The 20,714-nt window shown below is 38.5% G+C and overlaps 1 protein-coding gene across 3 annotated transcripts in view; it reads left to right on the top strand.

Annotated features, from left to right (window-relative positions):
- Nucleotides 1–20,714, top strand: part of LOC136857688 (constitutive coactivator of PPAR-gamma-like protein 1 homolog) — a 339,417-nt gene that overhangs the window by 85,072 nt on the left and 233,631 nt on the right. For all 3 annotated transcript variants that reach the window (XM_067136540.2, XM_067136539.2, XM_067136541.2), the window contains exons 4-5: nucleotides 18,153–18,266; nucleotides 18,358–18,504. In XM_067136540.2, coding sequence (XP_066992641.1) covers nucleotides 18,153–18,266; nucleotides 18,358–18,504 — 261 coding nt within the window. The remainder of the gene's footprint in view (nucleotides 1–18,152; nucleotides 18,267–18,357; nucleotides 18,505–20,714) is intronic.

Below are 20,714 nucleotides of genomic sequence, written 5' to 3'. Positions count from 1 at the left end.
GTGATGCATATTAATGTTATGCTTTTATTTATGTTTTACATTGGGGATTGTTACTACGAAAGGGTAATAATCTAGGTAAACAGACGTATAAATAGTTTTATGAGTAATGTTGAACAAAACTTCTGTTTATTATTCTACAATACCGTTAGCATACATACAAAGAAACATATTATCCACAGTACTACATACTGATATTTTACAGATGGTTTCACTTATGCTGGTGTATCTACTTGATATCACTAATAACAGAAATTGAAATAAACTTCAGAATGTTCAGTCTGACACAGGAATGGGAAGTATCATCAGCTTCATCTAAGTTTCCTCTTCAACAATGAAATGAAGTTCCTGGCAATCGAATCCATCAATATCGTCTTCAATACCCGGATGACTGCAGAGTTTACGATAAAAATCAGTGGCATCTTTTGGAATAAGTGACATCAAAGAGCGTATGTCGTTGAGCTTTGCTTCTGAAATGGATTTTCCATTCGGCCACAGAGGTGTTAACACATTGCTAAAATAGTGGGTCACGCCATTTTGTGAAGGACGACCAACAGCTTTCTTCTTCTGAATGTTTATTTCAACTGGCTGTCCTTTATATATCTGCTTGAAGATGCTAAATGGTTTGTCTTTATGTAACTCTATCTCTTTTACTTTCAGCCAGTTTATCTTCTCTCTCAAATTATTTGTCTTCCGGTTCACGATTTGTTTCTCAAATAAATCTGTACTTTTAAAATCCTCAGACTTCATTCTGTGAACAACTAAGGGATTCCTCTTCCTACAAATTTTCATCACATTGATGTAGTCCTCTGCTGTATACAACCTTTGCTGAAGTTTCAGTGCACATTCTATGTCCCCGAAATCACTGTCATTGGGGAGAAAGCTGTGTCCTGGAACAAGGAAATGTTGAGCGACTTTTTTCACTGTGGGATGCTGTTCTAAGATAGCTTTTAACATCAAAACCGTTTTTATGTTTCGGTTCTGTCCTCCACAGGAATCTGACCAAAAGATTACTTCTTCAACAGCTGGTAGCTCTTCCATTAAATATTTCATCAGGCATGAGGATACCTCCTGTGATCCTCAGCCTGCCTCACCCTCTAACCAGACATAGCAGTGTCCTCTTTCATCCTTACCGCTGCGTATTCCTACGTTATAAAGCCATAACTGCCTTTTATAAAAGACTGTATTTGTAGGAATTCTAGGCAATGACAAGGTTGTCTCTAGGTCAAAACAAAGAACTTCCAGGGCGCCATCTTGTTTTGCCTTCGACATGTCCGATGATCTCATGTCCTGCACAATTTTGGTTTGTTCAAGATGATTATCTTGTTTTGATTTAAAATTCCTCATCTTCTTATAACTTGCTTTTGATACAGGATTTGAAACCTCGTCCTTGTACATATCATACATGACATTGCCCGTTATTTCAGGGGCAAGAAATTCTGCTTGTGTATCGCTTCTCCTATAGTGAGATTTGTAACGTGGAAACTTCTTTACGTGGTTTATGACTTCTCTCAGTTTATTTTCAGGGAGTTTATTTCTTCCACCAGCCAATCCACGATGATCCACAACGCCCCTTGGTGATTGTACCTTCTTAATTGCCAGATGGACCTTTCCACTGGAGATCCTAAATGTTTGCAAGAAGAAGCTTTTGCATACTTTGACACCGCGGATGGTGTAAGTTCTTGTGGCTGTTCTTTTGTTGGAGTCCTTCACTCTTCCGTTTGACATCTTTTGTTGTTACCATGGCACAAATAAGAGCTGTTTGTGCATCGTGTGATGTAGTACTATAGGAGTTTTTAAACTCTTCTTTCACTGCATCAATTCCTATCTTGTTCAGAAATTTACATGAACAAATGTATTCTCTAAATTCTTTGGGTTCTTTAAGATATCCCCGCTGTGTGATATAGGTTTCATTTTGAACACATTTCATCTTCCTAATTCTTTGATTCTGAAATGGATGTTTTCTTTTCCGACCTTTTCTTGGTCTCCCTTCTCCCAGAGAATCATTATTTTGAGCTTCCAATATCTGAGATGCTTCATTCATCGGCTGAGGAGTTGAATAATGTGTCTGGTTAGACGCATAATTAGAGATGCTGGAGTCTAAAACATGTTCATTAGTAGCATTACTATCATCGAAACTAACGTCTGTATGGGAATGAGAGAAGTGATGTTCGTCCAATAATACAGGAACGGACTGCTGCTGATCTTCAGACCGTGTATTTTCCTGTAAAACAGAAACACTATATTGTGGAGTAAGAATGTATTTCTTCCTAGAAAAACCTTACCAGACTCTGATCTACAGTATCTGCCTGGCAATGCTATAGGATATGATAGTGTTGTTGCGTCCATTCTTCCCTGAACAAAGTTTAAATCACTAGAGCATCTCAGTTTTAAATCTGAATAATCACCCTGAATATTGCTAGTCGTGGCTGTATTACACCTCAGAACAGTACTCTGGGTAGCATGACAGCATTTCATTGGACTCGGCTCTGTCATTCGGCTGGAAAAAATGACATCTTTTGGGGATTCGTAAACGGGTGTCGCAATAGCTGGTGTCTGTGGATGTAAATCAGGCTCATCTTCCTGCATAATGAGAAAGGAATATAGAATGGTGAAACTGTAAGTAACATGTATTTGCCATGTATGCTAGTGGTACTGTGATATAGACTGCACAACTAACCTGTAATAATGTTTGCAAGTAGATTTCCTTCCTTGCTAACTCGACAATTCGATGGGCTCTTGAGGAAGACCTAAAATGATCCATGCCAAAACAGAAGTGAATAGTGTTATTAAGCACTCTCTAAATAATTTTGTTGATATGAATACGGTAGACAATCACGGAGAAACTTCACTGTTGTCACGGGAATAAAAAGGCGGGAAAGAGCAATATGCATAACATAACCAAGCGACTGGCAAATTTCGTTTAGTCAGGTGATGCAAAATTCAATTGCATGAGAGTTTCTTTGGTCAGTTGATGCAGAAATATCTTCAGGCGATATTTAGATTGGCGCATGGTCCTAATCGATTTATTTTTTATATAAATGTTGTTCGAGAGTACGAATATTTTTTTTCCATGTAGTTTGAAGCCTCGGCTACCAGGTGGTGTAGATATCTCGAAAATTGAGAATTGGCGCTTGGTCAAGTGATGCATAACACAGTCAGATTATGCTGGTTCCGCTATGCAAATGCATTATTTTTTGGATTACTGTACTGTTGGTGTTTTTAGATGCCTTGTACTTGCACAGAAAGTGCCAGACACCCTTAAAACATTGTGGCTTATCGAACTTTCCTATGACGAGGGAATAAAGTTTCTCGCTTCCGTGTGCATTGCAACACACTACAATGACCCCCAACCTTTCTACGATTTTCCGGCTGGCACTTTCTCCTTTAAAACCATAAGACTGTTTGGGGTTGGCATTAAAAGAAAGCAATGCAGTTTCATCGGCAAGGACAATATTGTTCGGTGCCTACGAATTGATTATATGAGTGATGCTTTTTCGTCAAGTGTCGGCATCGCTATTGTTTGTGGATTCTGCTTTTCCACACACTGTCTGCTGCGTGATATTACGGCGTTCGTTAAAAGGTTCAATACAAAAGAATTCAGATTTCATTCAACTTAGCAGTTATGAAGCACACTGTTGACGCTCCGGAGTGAGTGCAAGTGCGGCAAGCGGAGAGCTACCCCTCCATGTTCCAGAACACTTGTTCTATCATGACGCGGATAAATTTTGAATTCAAATTACTCTAACATACTGTTGTTTCAAAATGTAAAGGCAATTTCGAATTAAAAGTTTGAATTCCGTAATGGGGCTGACATTGTACTTCAAATTACGAATTATCCGTATTTCGAATTAAACAATTTAAATAACACACAAGACCGTATGTCATGTTTCCGGGAACGAGAGCTTCTTTGAATTAGGTGGGATTTTGAATTAACTGATATCAAATTATCTAGGTTCTACTGTAATTGACACAGAGTGCAGAGAAATTAGGCTTGTAGAATTGTTCCACTTCCTCCCATGGCGGCTGCCTGAAACATAAGACCTATAAGATAGTCGTGTAGTTACTCGATAGGCCTAATTGTCCCTATAAACTCGATATCCCTCTACAGTCTCCAGACAATGTCATTAAAAATTTGTAGAATATATTAAAAGAAAACATACGCAAACATCCCATATCTCTTCAGAATGACCTCAAAATTGCCCTTCAGACGGAATGGGAAAAGATTGAGCCCTCTTATTATGAAAGATTGGTTTGATCTATGCCAGATAGGCTTAAGGGGATGAAAATAGTGGATGTCACACTAGGTACTAACTGTCCACATGTCCTTCGCTGAAAATATACAGACTACTATTTTCATTGTTGTTTAAAACTTGACCTAAAAATGTATATCTGTGTTGTAAATGTGTATATTATATCTATATATATAAATTAAGAGTTTTGTCTGTACATTGCTCAGAATTTAACAAGGATGGTATTTCTGTATTGGTCGTATCCATAGTAGCAAGGAAATGCACTTTTTAATTTTACGTAATTTCTGTATGTATGTACAGGCATCACAAGAAAACGGCTGAAGAGAATGTAATGAAAATCGCTATGTAGTGTCCGGGAATAAGTCGCTATAATCTAGGCCATAAATAATCTTATTCACGCTGTGAGAAATGATAGTTTAGGGGAAGGCCTAAAATTTAATTCTCAAATATTTATTAGTTGTCCTATCTTATTGAAAATCGGTATGCAAAGTCGGGAAGTAAGTTGCTACAATCTAGACCATAAATAATTTTATTCACGCTGAGTGGAATGGTAGTTTTGGGGGAGGCATAACATTTAAATATAAAATATTTGTGTTATTAATGGTCCTATCGACAAATACTACATTACTTAAGTTATGTAGTATCAAATTTCCGATCATTTATGACTCGTACATTTTTACCATACCGGCTATGGTAACAGAGATATTCATTCATGAATTTGGATTTTTGTTGCTAAGTCCATATCACCGCCTAGTCACGAGAAAATGGGTAAACAGTATTTTATGAAAATCGTTATGTAAAGTCGGGGAATAAGAAACTACAGTCTTCGCTATAAATAATTTCGTAAGACGCCCTAATATCACAGAGTCGAAAGAAAACTAAATGTGAAGGCCTACAATGCAGAAAGCTCATAACAATGAATAACAATAACATTACATTGACAATTGTTTGTTGTGATTTCCTTTGTGTCTTCTGTTGCCAGTTATGTCTGCAAGATGGGATTTCTGCTGTATACAGAGTATTTTTTAAAAATTTGCTTTACGTCGCACCGACACAGATAGGTATTGTGGCGACGATGGGATAGGGAAGGGCTAATAGTGGAAAGGAAGCGGCCCTGGCTTTAATTACGGTACAGCCCCAGCATTTGCTTGGTGTGAAAATGGAGAACACAGAAAACCATCTTCAGGGCTGTTGACAGTGGTTTTCAAACTCGCTACCCCTCGAATGCAAACTCACAGCTGCGCGCCCCTAACCACACGGCCAACTCACCCGGTCGTACCAAGTAAAACAGCCTGCCTGAACATTGGTGGGAAGTAGCTGCGGAGTTCGATAACTTTCTTCTCAAGCATGCTATTCCTCTGTTTATAAATTTTCTGATACTACTGGTACGTAACAAACTGCTTCATCATAGCATTCGAGCTATTCAGTTCCTACCCAGGCACTGATTGGAATAAGCAGTGTGTATATTTAACGGAACAATGGCAGAGGAGTGTTCACGGCATTCTGCGGCCTGGTCATTCCTGCACTGGAACTTTGGATTATTAGATCTGCATCGTAGTATTGTTGTACCAGTATAAATGGTCTTTATAAATTTTCCAGCTAACTCATTCCTGGTTGCCAGCGTTTCGCCCCCGTGTGCTAGGCTGGCCACATCAGTTGGTACCTAGCACACCTACCAAGATGCTGGCTAGTGCATACCGTGGAGGCCACTGCGTAGGCTAATTTTTAGCCACCGGCAGTGCCAATGCACTATGAGAGACTTAGTCTCGTTACCAAAAATTGATGTCTGCTTGGCCATCTGATGATATAGATGTTGATTCCCATAGGGAATTTTTGGTAACGAGACAGTCTCTCATAGTGCATTGGCACTGCCGGTGGCTACAATTAGCCTACGCAGTGGCCTCCAGCGTCTTGGTGGGTGTGCTAGGTACCAACTGATGAACCTAGCCTAGCACACGGAGGCGAAACGCTGGCAACCAGGAATGAGTTAGCTGGATAATTTATAATATCCAACAACGGACCATTTATATTGGTATTATAAATTTACTCATTCGGAACAAATATTTCATATTCCCCATGGGAATCAACATCTATATCGTGGTACTGTTCGTTAAAAGTGAGAAAATATGCGGGTTTTCATTGGAGCGAATATTTTATGATAACATTGCTTTTAATCCCTACATTCCTACTGACGTTTTTGTAATGGCCTAAGTTCACTGTAGTTAGGTAAACCACAAAGACGGTCTTTCTGAGAATCCCGTAGCGAAGCATGGGTACAGCAGCTAGTTGTGAATATAATTGCCTTTTGTATCTGTTATATGATTGAATAGAATAGATTTATTTATCAACAGGTTATTTTCCCAATTAAAGATGATTCAATAAAACATAATATACAACAAATACACCTTAAGTAAATAACACTAATTTCCTAAAATAATAACCAATTTCAAACTAAATCTAGAGACCATTTTTATATGCATATTTACAAAACCTTAAATAAATAAAATAAATAAATAAATAAATAAATAAAACTCAATCTCCTTAAATAATTGACATTATTAAACTACATGTAGTAACATTTACATATTTACATATCTTACATATAGGGCCTTACATTCATGAGGTCATTAGGGCATGTCCTATTTTAGATGGGGGTGAGTGAAAAAGGTCCACTGATTCACCCACCTCATTCAGTGATGTTAGTGCCCTCACAAGCCATGCGTTAGCCCGGGCCACAGTTCTCACTTTAGGCAGATGAGAAACGTACCCTTGTGCCTAGTATTGCGACGAGGAACATGTAATGGAATCAGCTCCAGTAATGTTGAGGAATCCACTCTGTTCGTCAGACACTTATAAAGAAAGAGGGCATTGGCACATCTGCAGCGTGAGTGCAATGTCCTCATGCTCATAGTCTCACAAAAAGACTCGTAATTGGACGAAGAGAGAGAAATACCCAAACCCTTGTAGCTGATCCATTTCAAGAACCTTATTTGGACTCTTTCCAAGTTTTGTATTAAATACTGCTGTGAAGGCAACCGCACCTCTCAACAGTATTCTTACGATGGCCTGATTAGAGTGCAAAACAAAGTTATTAGAGTTCTAGGAGAAACAAATTTGGCACAATTTCTTTTCAGAAAGCCAAGTAATTTAAACCCTTTCCTAGAAATCTTGTCTAAATGTTTCTCGAAGGAAAGACCGTAGCAGTTTGAAAGTGACACACCAAGATCATTTATTTCATTCACACAAGCTATTTGGTTATTGCATAAATGGTAAGGGTAATTTACTGGTTCCAACTTGCGTGAAAATGTAATTGCGTTGCATTTTGAAGTATTCAAACCAAGCAGCCACTTTTTACTCAGTAGGTTTAAGTCAGACTGTAACAACTTACAGTCCAACTCGCTATTGATTACCGTAAAGATCTTTAGATCGACAGCACAGAGAAGGCAATTACTGTGTTGTATAACTGATGTTATATCATTTATGAATATGACAAAAGAGGGCCCAGTAAAGAGCCTTGGGGGATACCTGAAGTAGGGTGGTACAGATTTGACATAATACTATCAGCTTTTACTACGCAAACTCTATTAGTGAGATAGCTTCCAATCCACTCCAAAGCACTTCCTCCTATCCCATATACTGAGTAGAGCATCATGTTGAACTGAATCAAAGGCTTTGGAGAAGTCCATATAAACAACGTCCACTTGTTGCCTCCTATCGAGAGATTCAGAAATGAAATTGATATACGCCACCATATTGGACACAGTAGAGCGTTTCTGTACAAAACCGTGTTGCGCTATATTAATATACCGTGAAACTGAACTGTACAGTCTCTTATACACGATCTTCTCTGCCACCTTTGAAATTAGGGACAATAACACAACGGGCCTATAGTTGTCAAACATTTTGTCTCCTTCCTTGAACACTGGTATGATCTAACCTTTCTTCCACTCACACGGAAAATACCCTGACGAGAATGACATATTTATGATGCTCAGTGGCCTACCTAGCTCAGATGCGCATTCTTTCAATACTACTGCGGGTATGTCATCTGGACCACATGATTTGGAGGTATCCAAAGAAGCAAGAATTGAATATACCTCTGCTGGAGAGATCACTATTGAAGTTAGGCCTATATCGCACATGGACGAAGCAATAGGTATCTGCAAAACTGTCCAAGATGCTCCTCTTTTCCTGTAATTCTTCCCTGTCCTGAAGCATAGTAGATGGCAGGCGAGATGACCTCCGTTTGTTGTTTACAAAATTCCAGAACACTTCGGGTTGGCAGCTAATTTATTTTCCATCGAAGTTACATAGTTTCTGTATTTTTTGAGCTGAAGACGCCTAAATTCACTGCGTGTGGTCGAAAATTGCACATAATCACTATTATGGCCTGTTTTTTAAAACTTCCTTCTTGTAAAGACATTTATATGTACACTCAAATTTCATATCCATGAGACTTGTAGGTGTACCACTTTCGCTGTGAGAGTTTTTTACCGTATTTACCCGAATAATCCCCGCCGTCGAATAATGCCCGCGCCCTCATTTTAGGAAGGCTCATTTAAAAAAAATGACATTAACTAAAATTCCTTCCATCAAAAGAGTAACGTAGGCATAAACAAACATTAAGTATCGCTCTGCGGGGTCCATGTGGTCTTTACACAAATATGAACATGTAAATTTATGGATATAGCTGCTTTGCCTGAGTTGTTAAAAATACATTATTACTGCTATGAAATATACCGTATTTTCCATAGGTATTTCATTAATCTGAATTTACAATAGGCTTTATTCCCTGTAGATGGAAAGATTCGTTGTTTCTTGTATCACTAGAATCCTCTCCTAAATTACTTACAAGTTTGTCACACTTCATGTCTAAAACACTTGTCACATGTGGTCTCTTTTTACTGGACAGTAACACGACCGATGGTGAATAATTCTTTTCGTGCAATGTAAACATAAGTAGACACACCGGTGAAATCTGATGTTAGTTTTGCGATACAGTAAAACCTTGTTAATTCAAAGTCTTTGTAATACAGAAATCGAATTTCCAATTATGTTATTTATAGCCATCGTGTAATTCAGAAATGCCAATAGGTACTATTTTACAAAAATCTAAAATCAGTTTAGAATCAAAAGTCTGAATTGTTTTCCGTTTAAGTATGATATATGGGGACAGTTTTCTTCCATCTATGGTTGCACAAAGCATAACTGTACACTCAGCATCGAAAACCAGGTGAGCCAGGAGCGCGTTGGCAACCTTGACGCAAATAAAACCCGCACCCCAATTTCGTGCCTCAAATTTAAAAAAAAATATGCGGGGATTATTCGTGTAAATATGGTACTTCGTCTGGGCAAGTGTCTTCCCATTCTGTATCTGTTACCAGACTGTGCATGTTTGAATGCTGCATTGATATTTGTCCACCGAGCTCGATAGCTGCAGTCGCTTAAGTGCGGCCAGTATCCAGTATTCGGGAGATAGTAGGTTCGAACCCCACTGTCGGCAGCCCTGAAAATGGTTTTCCGTGGTTTCCCATTTTCACACCAGGCAAATGCTGGGGCTGTGCCTTAATTAAGGCCACGGCTGCTTCCTTCCCACAACTAGCCCTTTCCTGTCCCACCGTCGCCATAAGACCTATCTGTGTCGGTGCGACGTAAAGCAAAAAAAAAAAAAAAAAAAAAAAAAAAAAAAAAAAAAAGGTTGTCCAATTGGCTATGTCACTAAATAGTTTTTTCTTCTCCTAACATATGTAAAAAAATAATCTTTCTCATGATCCACTTTCTAAATTATGGGCAGATCCAACATCACCCATATACAGAAGGTCGTTTGGGATTTCTGGGGACGATGTTTGAAAGGTAATTAACTTATGAGAAGACATGTCTCCACCAACAATCATGCTCAGATTGAAAGTGATCAGTTCTAGCTTTATTCAGACATCATTTCCATTGCAGCAGACTTTTTCACAGAGCTAGCATGTCTGTCTTAACTCACTCCTCCAGAAGTCTTTCCAGAGGCCATTGATATTGCGTGGACGTCTATTTCCTAAGTCCCTGTTTAGGAGTCCAAATATACAGACTTCTATGGATGACCCATAGGGTGCCTTCACCGGAATGTCAGAAGGAATTGCGCGGATTCCAGTTTACATCTCCATTCTTTAAGAACAGAACAGTCGAACGAGAGGTGTGGCTGGATGCTTTACCTTAATGTACCCATGCATAATTTTTTGCCCTGCTATACAATGCTGGGTTATGTTTTGTTAATGGGTGTTAAAACCTGCTCCTAATAGTATGTAGAGTTCACCTTCACATTATTAGTCACACGGTGAATGGTTAACTTGCCATTGTAGAATTATCCAGCGTTGATCATGAAAGTCCTTGGAAAGCTTTCCTGGTGTTCCTTATACAATGTTTGATAAAAAAAATTCTTCTCTAGAGCGGTAATAAATTGAGCGGGATTTGTTACAATCAGTAAGGTACACATTCTTTGCCTAATGTCACCCCATTTTTCCATCTGTCCCCTGCCAGATAGCCCTCATAGAGCTTGCATTAATGCGACATTCTGAAATGTGACGAGGCTGCAGCTTGTGAACTTGGTGCTTATGCCACTTTTCTAATCGCACGTCATTGTTGATTATGGTGTTAACTGTTAAAACAGACATCCCAAATTTATGTGCAATCGTCCTTTGGGGACAAGGGTTACCATTAGAGACAAGGGTCTGAACTTTTCCTCATCCTCGTTCTTCCTGGAGTTAAGTCCAGTCAGCCTTTGCCTTTCTCATTCAATACAGCAGTGATCCCGTTCTTTGATATCAAGAAATCACGCATATTGCAGAATAGGTATATTTAGCATCGGAAAGGGCTGTTCCGTAGCCCTCCCAGTAAGGGTCAGTCTTATTTTGGCATTGTTCCAGCTAATGTCTCAAAACCACACATACTCAGTACTGACGTGAATCATCACTCGCCATTCTGACGTGCCCAAGTTGATAACAGCTCCACCAGCGGCCTTCAAACTCTTCACCAGGGATCCCGAACGACCTGTAATCATTCGGAGCAATAAAGTAAAATGTTTGTGTTACCTGAATTGCTGGCGCATCGCCATGAGGTCGGATTTCTTTCTATTTTTGCTTGTATCACTGTTAACTTTTACTGTATTTTTTTACATAATTAATGCCCTTGCATAATTTACGCATCCCAATGCTTCTGGGTCCAAACTGGAGAAAAGAAATGTTCAAGTTTTCTTTGAACAACCATCATGCAGCTCTGGAGGAGTTTCGTAATTAAGATGTCAACTATTCAAGTAGCAGCCTTCCTATTACCAAAGCAGGCATTCCAAATACAGGGCAACGTGCTGTTATTAGCCGTTAGGAATCCCCACTGCACTGGTGCAGTGAGAGAATCGGTCCAGAAGTGACTAGTGATGCTCTATTCCAGTCTGATACATATTTTAAGAGTGTTTCGGGTACAGGACATTCTTTGATGTCAAAATTGTTTTAGTCCACAGTGAGCAAGTATTCAGTTTCCCAATGCATCGTGCGGTACCGCAGTAATACAGAAATGCACTTCAAGCGACCAACAAGTCTTGCAAGGCATTTCATGGACCAAAGAGCGGCAAGTTTCCGCAAGTAGAGTAGAGTCTCCTTATGATTTCGTTACTCAACGTTGGATAAGCAGTTTCTCATGAAATGCTGTATTTTAAAGGAGAAATAGCCGCTGCACATGGAATCAGTGTCTCGGATTTGAAGGTTATCCACGGCTGGATGATTAATTTTACGAAGAGAAATGAACTTTCTCTTTGAAGTACGTTATGCCAAAAAGTGGAGAATGATTTCAACCAAAAAGTAATTGATTTTCATCGCTTTGTGATTGAGAAGCGTAAAGTGAAGGAATATTTGATCGCCGCAATAGGAACCGCATGTCAGACGCCAATCAGTTTCCATATGTCACAAAGTCGAACAATCAATAACAAAGGGACATCCCGTGTTATCGTACGCGCTACCGGAAGCAAAAAACTTTGTACTGCATTGCTTGCCGTAACAGCTGATGGCAGACAGCTTGCACCTTACGTTGTTCTAAAACGAACGATGCCTAAAGTAAAATTTCTGCATGGGTAAGAAGCTACAGATTTAATTAACATAACATATAGTTCCTAACTATGTTTGGCTGCCCATAATTATGGATTTTGCCTCTGTATTGAGAAATTACGGTAAAGCAAAATTATCACAAAAGTATTCTGTGTCAGTGGTGCTTGTTTTGTGTGCACAGTAGTTTACCAGCATATGTATTTGAATAACACTTCCATTTGCCAAAGAAGCTGGGAACTTATTCCTGAGTTTCTGAACACTAGCCCATACGTTTATGAACATATTAGGACCTGGCGAGCTTACACCGGTTTCAAGAATAAGGTCCCTGATGAACATGCGCGTTAGTTTGAGGAGTGAATGGCTGATGGCTTGCTGTGAGCAATGTAGTTCATTTCTGTTGGTTGTAGTGGCTGTGTATGATGGGATTACTAATAACCCACTTCACAGATTGGCATTTTGATACGTTCTAGCTTACAAACATACTTGAGCGTCACTCTTATGTACCATGTCCCACTAAATTTAATGCAGGGAAAACTGGAATACCCTAGGCTAAACAGACTTCCATTAATAGTGGGGCACCTTGTCTATGCTTGTATATTGATTTTAAAAAGGACTTTCATTTGCAAATTAAAAAAAATAATATATTTTACCCAAAACTAAATTTTTCAATACATTTTTCAAAAATCATTTTTGAATGATTTAAAGAGCTTTCTTTAGCATAGTTGCAACAAAGTTGTGCAGTGGTAAAAATTCTCAGATATCAGAATATTTGTTCTCTGTTCCCAATCATTTTCAAATGTTTGGAGAGCTGACGGGAGAAAAAAAGGAGAAAAAGGAAAAAAAAAAGTTTGCCACAAGACTCTGGAGTGAATTTTTAAGAATGAAACACTGTTCATACTATTGGAATTAGAACATACCGTGCTATTCAGTAAGCCACTGTTTGGAAAACATCCATTAAAAGAGATTGCTGTTTCATCCAGATTTTCATGTATTTTTGTGCGAGTTTGGTATCTTTCCTGACTTATGGAAAATATTATCTTATAAGAACAAAAGTGGTTTAGGTTAAAATTACCCGTAGAATCTAATCTCACAGGTTTTAGTGAGTTGAGTTTAGTTGAAAAAATTGTGGGTTTGTCTTTTAAGCCTGAATGATTTGTGTTTAAATGTCTCTCCAAATGCACAGGCCTCATCGAATCGTTCCTCAGAGCACAGTGGAAGATAACGCATTGAGGCTGTTGTATTCTGTTCCGTTCAACGACTGTGAGGCCATATTTAATAGTCATTGTACAGTCTCTTCTTGGACATCGTTATCAATTTAAAAAAAAGTCACAATGTTAAATAACACAGTTCACACAGTCGCACTGTTACAGCGAAGCATACACAATACTCACAATAAACAACTTGACGGACACGTCTACTGCAAAAGTATACGAGGCACAGAATCAACAGTCGAAGGGCTTGGCCACTGAGCGTCTATCAGCGATGTGTAGTCATGGTTATTACTGCACCATCTCTGATAGGACAGTTGTACTCTCGCCAATTTGACTGCAAGGGAAGAATAAGAATGTGTAGGGGTGGGAACAGAGCATTCAGGGACGAGCTACCCACAAAACGAGTGTATATGCTGCAGAGTGAGAGAGGAGGAACTTCCACTTCATTTGTTGCTTCTAAAACTCCGATATTCTTTGTTCTTTAGAGTTAATGTTGACTCCTGACTGTAGTAACTTACTGCCAGTTAATATCTTTGGTGAGATAATGCCACTGTTTCATTAATTGCTGTGGTTGAATATTAATTAGTTGTAGCCCAAAATACCAGTAGGCCTGCATAGAATTTCATGCTAGCCATGAAAGCCTAACATGTTATATTTTAAAAATTTATTATAATTTAGCCTACTATTATTGCCTTCCTTTTCTCGCTACTAGATCAATTTGATATAATACAGACATTTATACGAGTACCTCCTTCATGTAATATATGTTGTTTATCGAAAAAAACTTGTACAATATGTAATAATACTGGAAAATGAAAGCAACTACTACATCATTGACAAGTTAAAATAAGTCTCGTATGGTCATAGTTTATTTTCACGCAAGTAGGTCCATAAAGTGTGCAGTTAAACGTGCGTTTAGTGGTCTTGTTCCCGCACCTGCTCTCAGGCTTCATTTTGCTCCTCACAACACAGCAAATTCTTTACTTCACCTCGAACCTCGCGGTTCCCCAGAGGTTTGTGCAGACAGTTGGCAACTACCAGTGCTTTTGAACGATTGACTTGACGCGACAATCCTTGGAGAGATTCAAAAAACGTTTATTACACAAAATTGTAATACAGAATCCACCAGAAAAATGTGTACACTCTTTGTTAGACGATATCGGGATATGGACATTGTGAACTGTTATCATTGTTTTTAAATGTTGTAGTATGGTCTGTCGCTCAACAGATGTCGGTACTTGCATCACGATAGTGGGAAAACAATATGGCTGGAGCACGCTTGACGTTCGAGCAACGAAAGTACATTCTGAAGTGGTTTATCAGGTTTGATAATGCCGTTGAAGTGCAACATCAGTTGAGGGGGGAGTTTGAAACAGAACCCTCAACACGCCTAACAATTAAACGCACTACTGGGAAGTTTGAGAGGCCTGGACCGATTTGTGATATTCACAAGGGAAAATCGGGAAGAACGCGCACAGCTACCAGTCCTACTTCATTGGCTCATGTGTTGGGAAGTTTTGCTAATTCTCCACAGAAGTCTGCTATGCAATGTGCACGGGAAGTGGGGATTAGCAGTACACGTGTACGACGAATTTTGAAAACAGCTAAGTGGAAATTTTACATCCCACGATTATGGCATACGCTTAAATGAGGACGATCCCGATCGTCGAATGCAATGTTGAGAATTGTATCAGCAAATGGTAACCCAAGATGAACAATTTCTGATGAAGTAAGTGTGGTCTGATGAAGCCCAGTTTAAACTTAATTGAACAGTGAATCGACATAATTGTGTCTACTGGGCTCCGGAAAATCCGCATATTCATGTGGACAAGGCGGTCAATCTACCAGGGGTTGATGTCTGGTGTGGACTGTCGTCAAGTGGCTTACTAGGATACTTTTTCTTTGATGGCACTGTCACTGGAGCAGTGTACTTGGAAGTGTTACGCACATTAATTTCACAAGCTGTACGTGTGCTTTATGGAGCCGGTGATGAGGTCTTCTGCCAACAGGACGGGGCGCCACCATACTACCATGTAGAAGTACAAGCTTTCCTGGATGACAATCTGCCGGGACATTGGATTGGACGACGAGGGCCCATTGAGATCCCCCCCACGGTCGCCAGATCTTACCTCTATGGGCTTTTACTTGTGAGAGAGCCGTGAAAAATCAAATCTATTGACGTAAGCCACGCACACTGGAGGCCCTTCGCCAGGAGATTACAGCGGCATGTGCAGAGATCCCCATTCAAACATTGATGGACGTATTTGCAGCTACGGCTCGTCGTTCTGCTATGTGTCTGGCAGCCAACAGTGAACATTTTGAACATTCCATGTAACCATATGTTTAACTGAAGAGTACTACATGTGTAATCAAAATTTAAATGTAAAGAAACCACACAACAAATAGTTTTTGTTCCGTAAGGAGTGTATACATTTATCTGGCGGACCCTGTATTAGAGTTTGAAAAGTATTAATTCGGAAATCACTTCTCGCCCTCCCTGATAAAGCCCCAGGCCCCCCAGGTTGAGAACCCCTGGTGCAAAGGAACAAATTTGTTAGGGTGTACCCAAGCATGCTTTAATTATTTAATTAAGTCTACCAATCTGAGCCAAAGCTAGTTATGGTGCAATACAGATTTCTTGCTTAGATAGTACGGACAGGTTAACACAAGAGTAATCTTCAACACAAACAGTACAAAGTTGTAAGTACAGTAGATATCTCCTTGTTTTATTGCTGTCACTCTGAAAATAATGTTTAATGGTACAATTTAATATAGGTAAAGATTTCTGCAAAAGGTGCACTTCCTACTGTAACCTTGATTTAAGGTTATCAGGTCCCTTCTAAAACCACTAAATTGGGGTTCTAGTGCTTTTTTCCCTTTCATTTTGGGGAACTGTATTAAGAAAGGTCTTACTTCAAGATGAGGTACGTCCGTCCCTTTGAAGGATTTTACATTCTTTCAAGTTCTTCTCTGAGAAAATTCTGGAGTCATGCTCTCTCGTTCCAGTTAATAACTTCCCAACAATTGATATATCAGCATTCATTACTCTCATGGCTCAAGTACTTTGGAAGTCAAAGGAAACAACTTTGGCAAATGGTTTCTTTAACCCTAGAACTGCGGGCTGTCTTTCTGGAAGCCGGTGCACTCTTTCGTCAAGTGCGATTGTCTTTCTGACAGATGGTGTCGTTATTCCGCCATAGATTTATAACAGGATGCCAGATTATAATATGTACTAGCTGAATAATACTTTTATCTTCACTTTTGAAGAACAATCAACGTTCTGGAGACGTTTATTTAACTGTAGAAATGAAAGTACTTTGTTATTAGAATCAAGATGGCAGCCTGCGCTGTTGATGATTCTGAAATCAAGCGCTTGATTTTTGAAGATCTTATTGGCCGTATTGATGGTGAAAGTGATTGTGTTAATTCCGAGGAGGAAATTATTCCTGAAAGTAACGAAAGTGACAGCGAAGTACAAGGTGCCTCGGAAGTAATGGGAAATTCCGATATCTGGAATGATTTTCAAGTCTGTGCATATTGTTATTATTGGCTGTACTCCATCATTTGAAGAAACCAATGAAGGGATAAGTGTGAACTGTTGACATTTTTGTAGATTGTTATAAGAAATATGATCATGTCACATGAAGAAATGAAACTGACCTAAGAAAACTAAGATAATCTGTAGTTTCAAAATTCGTGAAAAAGACTCAAAATCCGTTTCGAGAAAAAAATTGCGTTTTACTTAACATTCTAAATGAAAAGTGAAGAACTGTGGGGGAATACATAACATACTTGTGTTTTTTCAGAATATTATGTTTTAGGAATAAATTATCTATCAGAAATTGCTTTCTTAGAGCAAAACATTTCAACAATTCCCTTTGTTAAAAGAATAATTATTTTATGATAGAAATCGTAGTGATGTTCATTATTTCTGTCACCTTTGTGTAGATCAGTGTTTCAGCTTTCTATTCATGTATAATATGGATTTATTAGGACTAATATGTGATTACAGGCATGGTTTAATTTTCATAGTGGGTATTCAGGAACATAACTGCAGCATTTGATAGATAAACCCACAGCAGTTCTCGGGTTAATACTCCCAAGTGGTATGAGTCATTAGTAATGGTAGTAGATACTTAATAATGATAGTTAATATAGACTCGTATCATTTCGAGGGTTAATACTTCGTGGGTAAAAGCATCACAAGTTGACCACGTCTTCGGGTATAATGTACCAGCCCTTCGGAATTATGTATGACCAGATTCATAAATTCTGTACTGTATCATATCTATACTATTATTATATATTACTATTAGGGTCCACTATTCATATTGTCATAGACTATTTTTAAAATAATAAAAGGGAAAATGTACTTCATTTACTCATGACTAATGTGGAATTGAGCAAAGTCCTGAGAATATTTAGTACTAAAAATATTAAAACTAAGGTCACTTGTGAAAAAAATGACTTGAGTGCATATGTTCTGTGTCTTCCAAACTTTTCATTTTTGGGCCTTCCAGTGTTTAATCTGACAGTAGTTTACGTGTGGTGACGAACTTCACGTAATATAATGCATGATCATTATTCTAGATTTGTATTTCCTGTACTTCCAGGTTTTGAAGCATATAAATACCAAAGGCCATCCACCACCGAAAGTTTGGTGGACCCCTCCAGTATGCTTACGGACTTGTTTGCGAATGGCACTGCGTCATCTTAGCGTGAGTGTGGTGAGTAATTTCAGGATTTAAAAAAATTTTGGCTTGCGATGGTACTATTTTATTAATCCGTATCCATATTTTAAACTGATTGTGTTTACAGCTTTGTACAATGGATGATCACCATCAGGAAGTAATAGCTTACTGTAGAGAAAATGGATTCCATGGATTAATGGCAGATGATGGAGAATATGCTGTGTTTGATCCTCCTCGATATTTTTCATCAGAACATCTGAAGCTGACATACAAGGTGGAGTAATTTTTAACAGTGATTACATCCATTCTTTACTAAAGTTATGTAGTTCCTGCTACTTCTCTATTTACTTTACAGCTGGGCTTATGCCTATCCTCTTCTGACTACACAAGTATGTCTCTTTTCTTTCTTGTGTATTCTCGCTCTCAAGAGTTCTCTTCGTTATTTATATTATATTATTATTATATTATTTATATTTATAGGGACCTACAGTTTTTGCATTTGCAGTAACATGATTTTTCAGTGCAAGTTTTATATTTTTTATGAAGTAATTTGAAACCCTTGTCATTAAATGCGCTGAAAGGCAGAATATTCTCCAGAAGGATTTCCTCCACTCACCTATGTGCTCTAAGGTTCCCATGCTCCACGAAGACCAAATCTGACCTTGCAGGAATATTGATTCTTCCTCACACCATCAAAGAACCACCCTGAAAAGGCATCCTGGATGAAAATGTGCAAGGGCAATACCTTTCCCCAGGCCTTCTCTAGACTCTTCCTGTATAGTCTGGCGATCGAAGGCCAAATTGAGACTCGTCAGTGAACAGTGCTTGCTCCCATTGTATTGTCCAGCTGTGATGTTCCCTTGTGAAACTGTTGAGCTTTGCGATGCTGTTAGGTGAGTTCTGGTGGTCCTTTAGCAGGTCCTCAGGATTGAAGATTGGCTTCTTTGGACAGTTCTCTCTCTCTCTATCATTGACCCTTCAAACTTGGAGGATTCAGTTTTTTTGCATACGGTGGTGGTGTGATGGTGGCGACTTTATGCCATAAGAAGTAATCTTCTCTTGCCTTATTCTGGTCTCCTTGAATAGTCAATATACGGTCGTGGAAATTGTAGACAGTGCATTTTCAACACTTTTGCAATGTTATGCATATTGCGACCATCTATAATGGCAATAGCTTGTGCAACATCTTCAGGAATTAACTGGATGTGCACTCCAGAAAACTGATTATGATGGAAACCTTTATGAAGAACTACCAGAACACTGGACAACAGCCCTCATTCATCCACTGCACAAAAAAGGAGACAAAACCGACCCTAATAACTACAGGGGAATCTTGCTCCTAGACATAACATACAAAATATTTTCAATAATCATCCTTAATAGGATAATAGATAATAGGTTATGATTGCATCCATAGAGAATCTCTGTTTAAAATTTTAAGACACCTTGGACTACACCCCAAATTAATAAACATGATAAAATTGACTCTCATCCACACCAAATCAAAAGTGAAGTTTAGGGGTGAAACGTCAGAGACATTTGAAATTAAAACTGGACTAGGCAGGGAGATGGGCTCTCACCACTATTATTTAACTGTGCTCTAGAAATGGTGATGAGGGAATGGTTTAGGAAATGTCCCCCCAAAATAAAGATTGGCCGAAAAATCAAAACAAATTGCCTGGGTTTTGCTGATGATTTAGCATTACTAGCAGTGGATATAAAAGAAGCAAAAACCCAGATATCAGAACTTCAAAACATTGCAAATAAAATTGGCCTCAAAAATATAATTTGAAAAAACAGAAATTATGCCCCAAAAATCAACACAGCTAAAAGAAGTCACCATAAATGGTAATAAAATCAAAATAGTAACTCAATTTAAATATCTTGGAGAACTAATAACACATAACCTAAACGAAAAAATCTCGATCCAAATAAGTACAAATAGATTAGTTAAAGCACAAAAATTAACATGGGATATCTACAAAAAGAAATGTCTATCAATAAATACAAAAATAAAACACTACAACACAGTTATAAAACCGGAAGCTACATATTGCAGCAGGAACACTCTTTTACCTGAATAAACAATCAAAGACTGACAGACTTCAGAAAATTGAAAGGAGGATTGGAAGAACCTGCATCAACAAAAAAATACCAGAAAAATTTACAGTGGCAGTTAATACCTAACAAAGTCATGTACAAAGAGCTAGAACCCATTACAGATACTATGTGTAAGAGGAGACTGGCATTCTTTGGACATATCATGAGGATGCAGGATTCGAGACTTCTGAAAGAACTAGTACAACACGATCTCGTCTCAAAAAATACCACAACAGGATGTAAATGGATCAGAGAAGTAAGAGAGGATCTGAAGGAAATAGTTGGTACAACAGAAGATACCACAAATAAGATAAAATTGAATACAAAATTCAAGAATACAAACCTTCGCTTTACCCTTACACAAAACAAACACGCACATTTTCA

Source organism: Anabrus simplex, chromosome 1 (genome assembly GCF_040414725.1).
Source record: "Anabrus simplex isolate iqAnaSimp1 chromosome 1, ASM4041472v1, whole genome shotgun sequence".
Taxonomy (NCBI): Eukaryota; Metazoa; Arthropoda; class Insecta; order Orthoptera; family Tettigoniidae; genus Anabrus; species Anabrus simplex.
The sequence above is the reverse complement of the archived record's forward strand: the minus strand, read 5'-3'. Positions and strand labels throughout refer to the sequence as shown.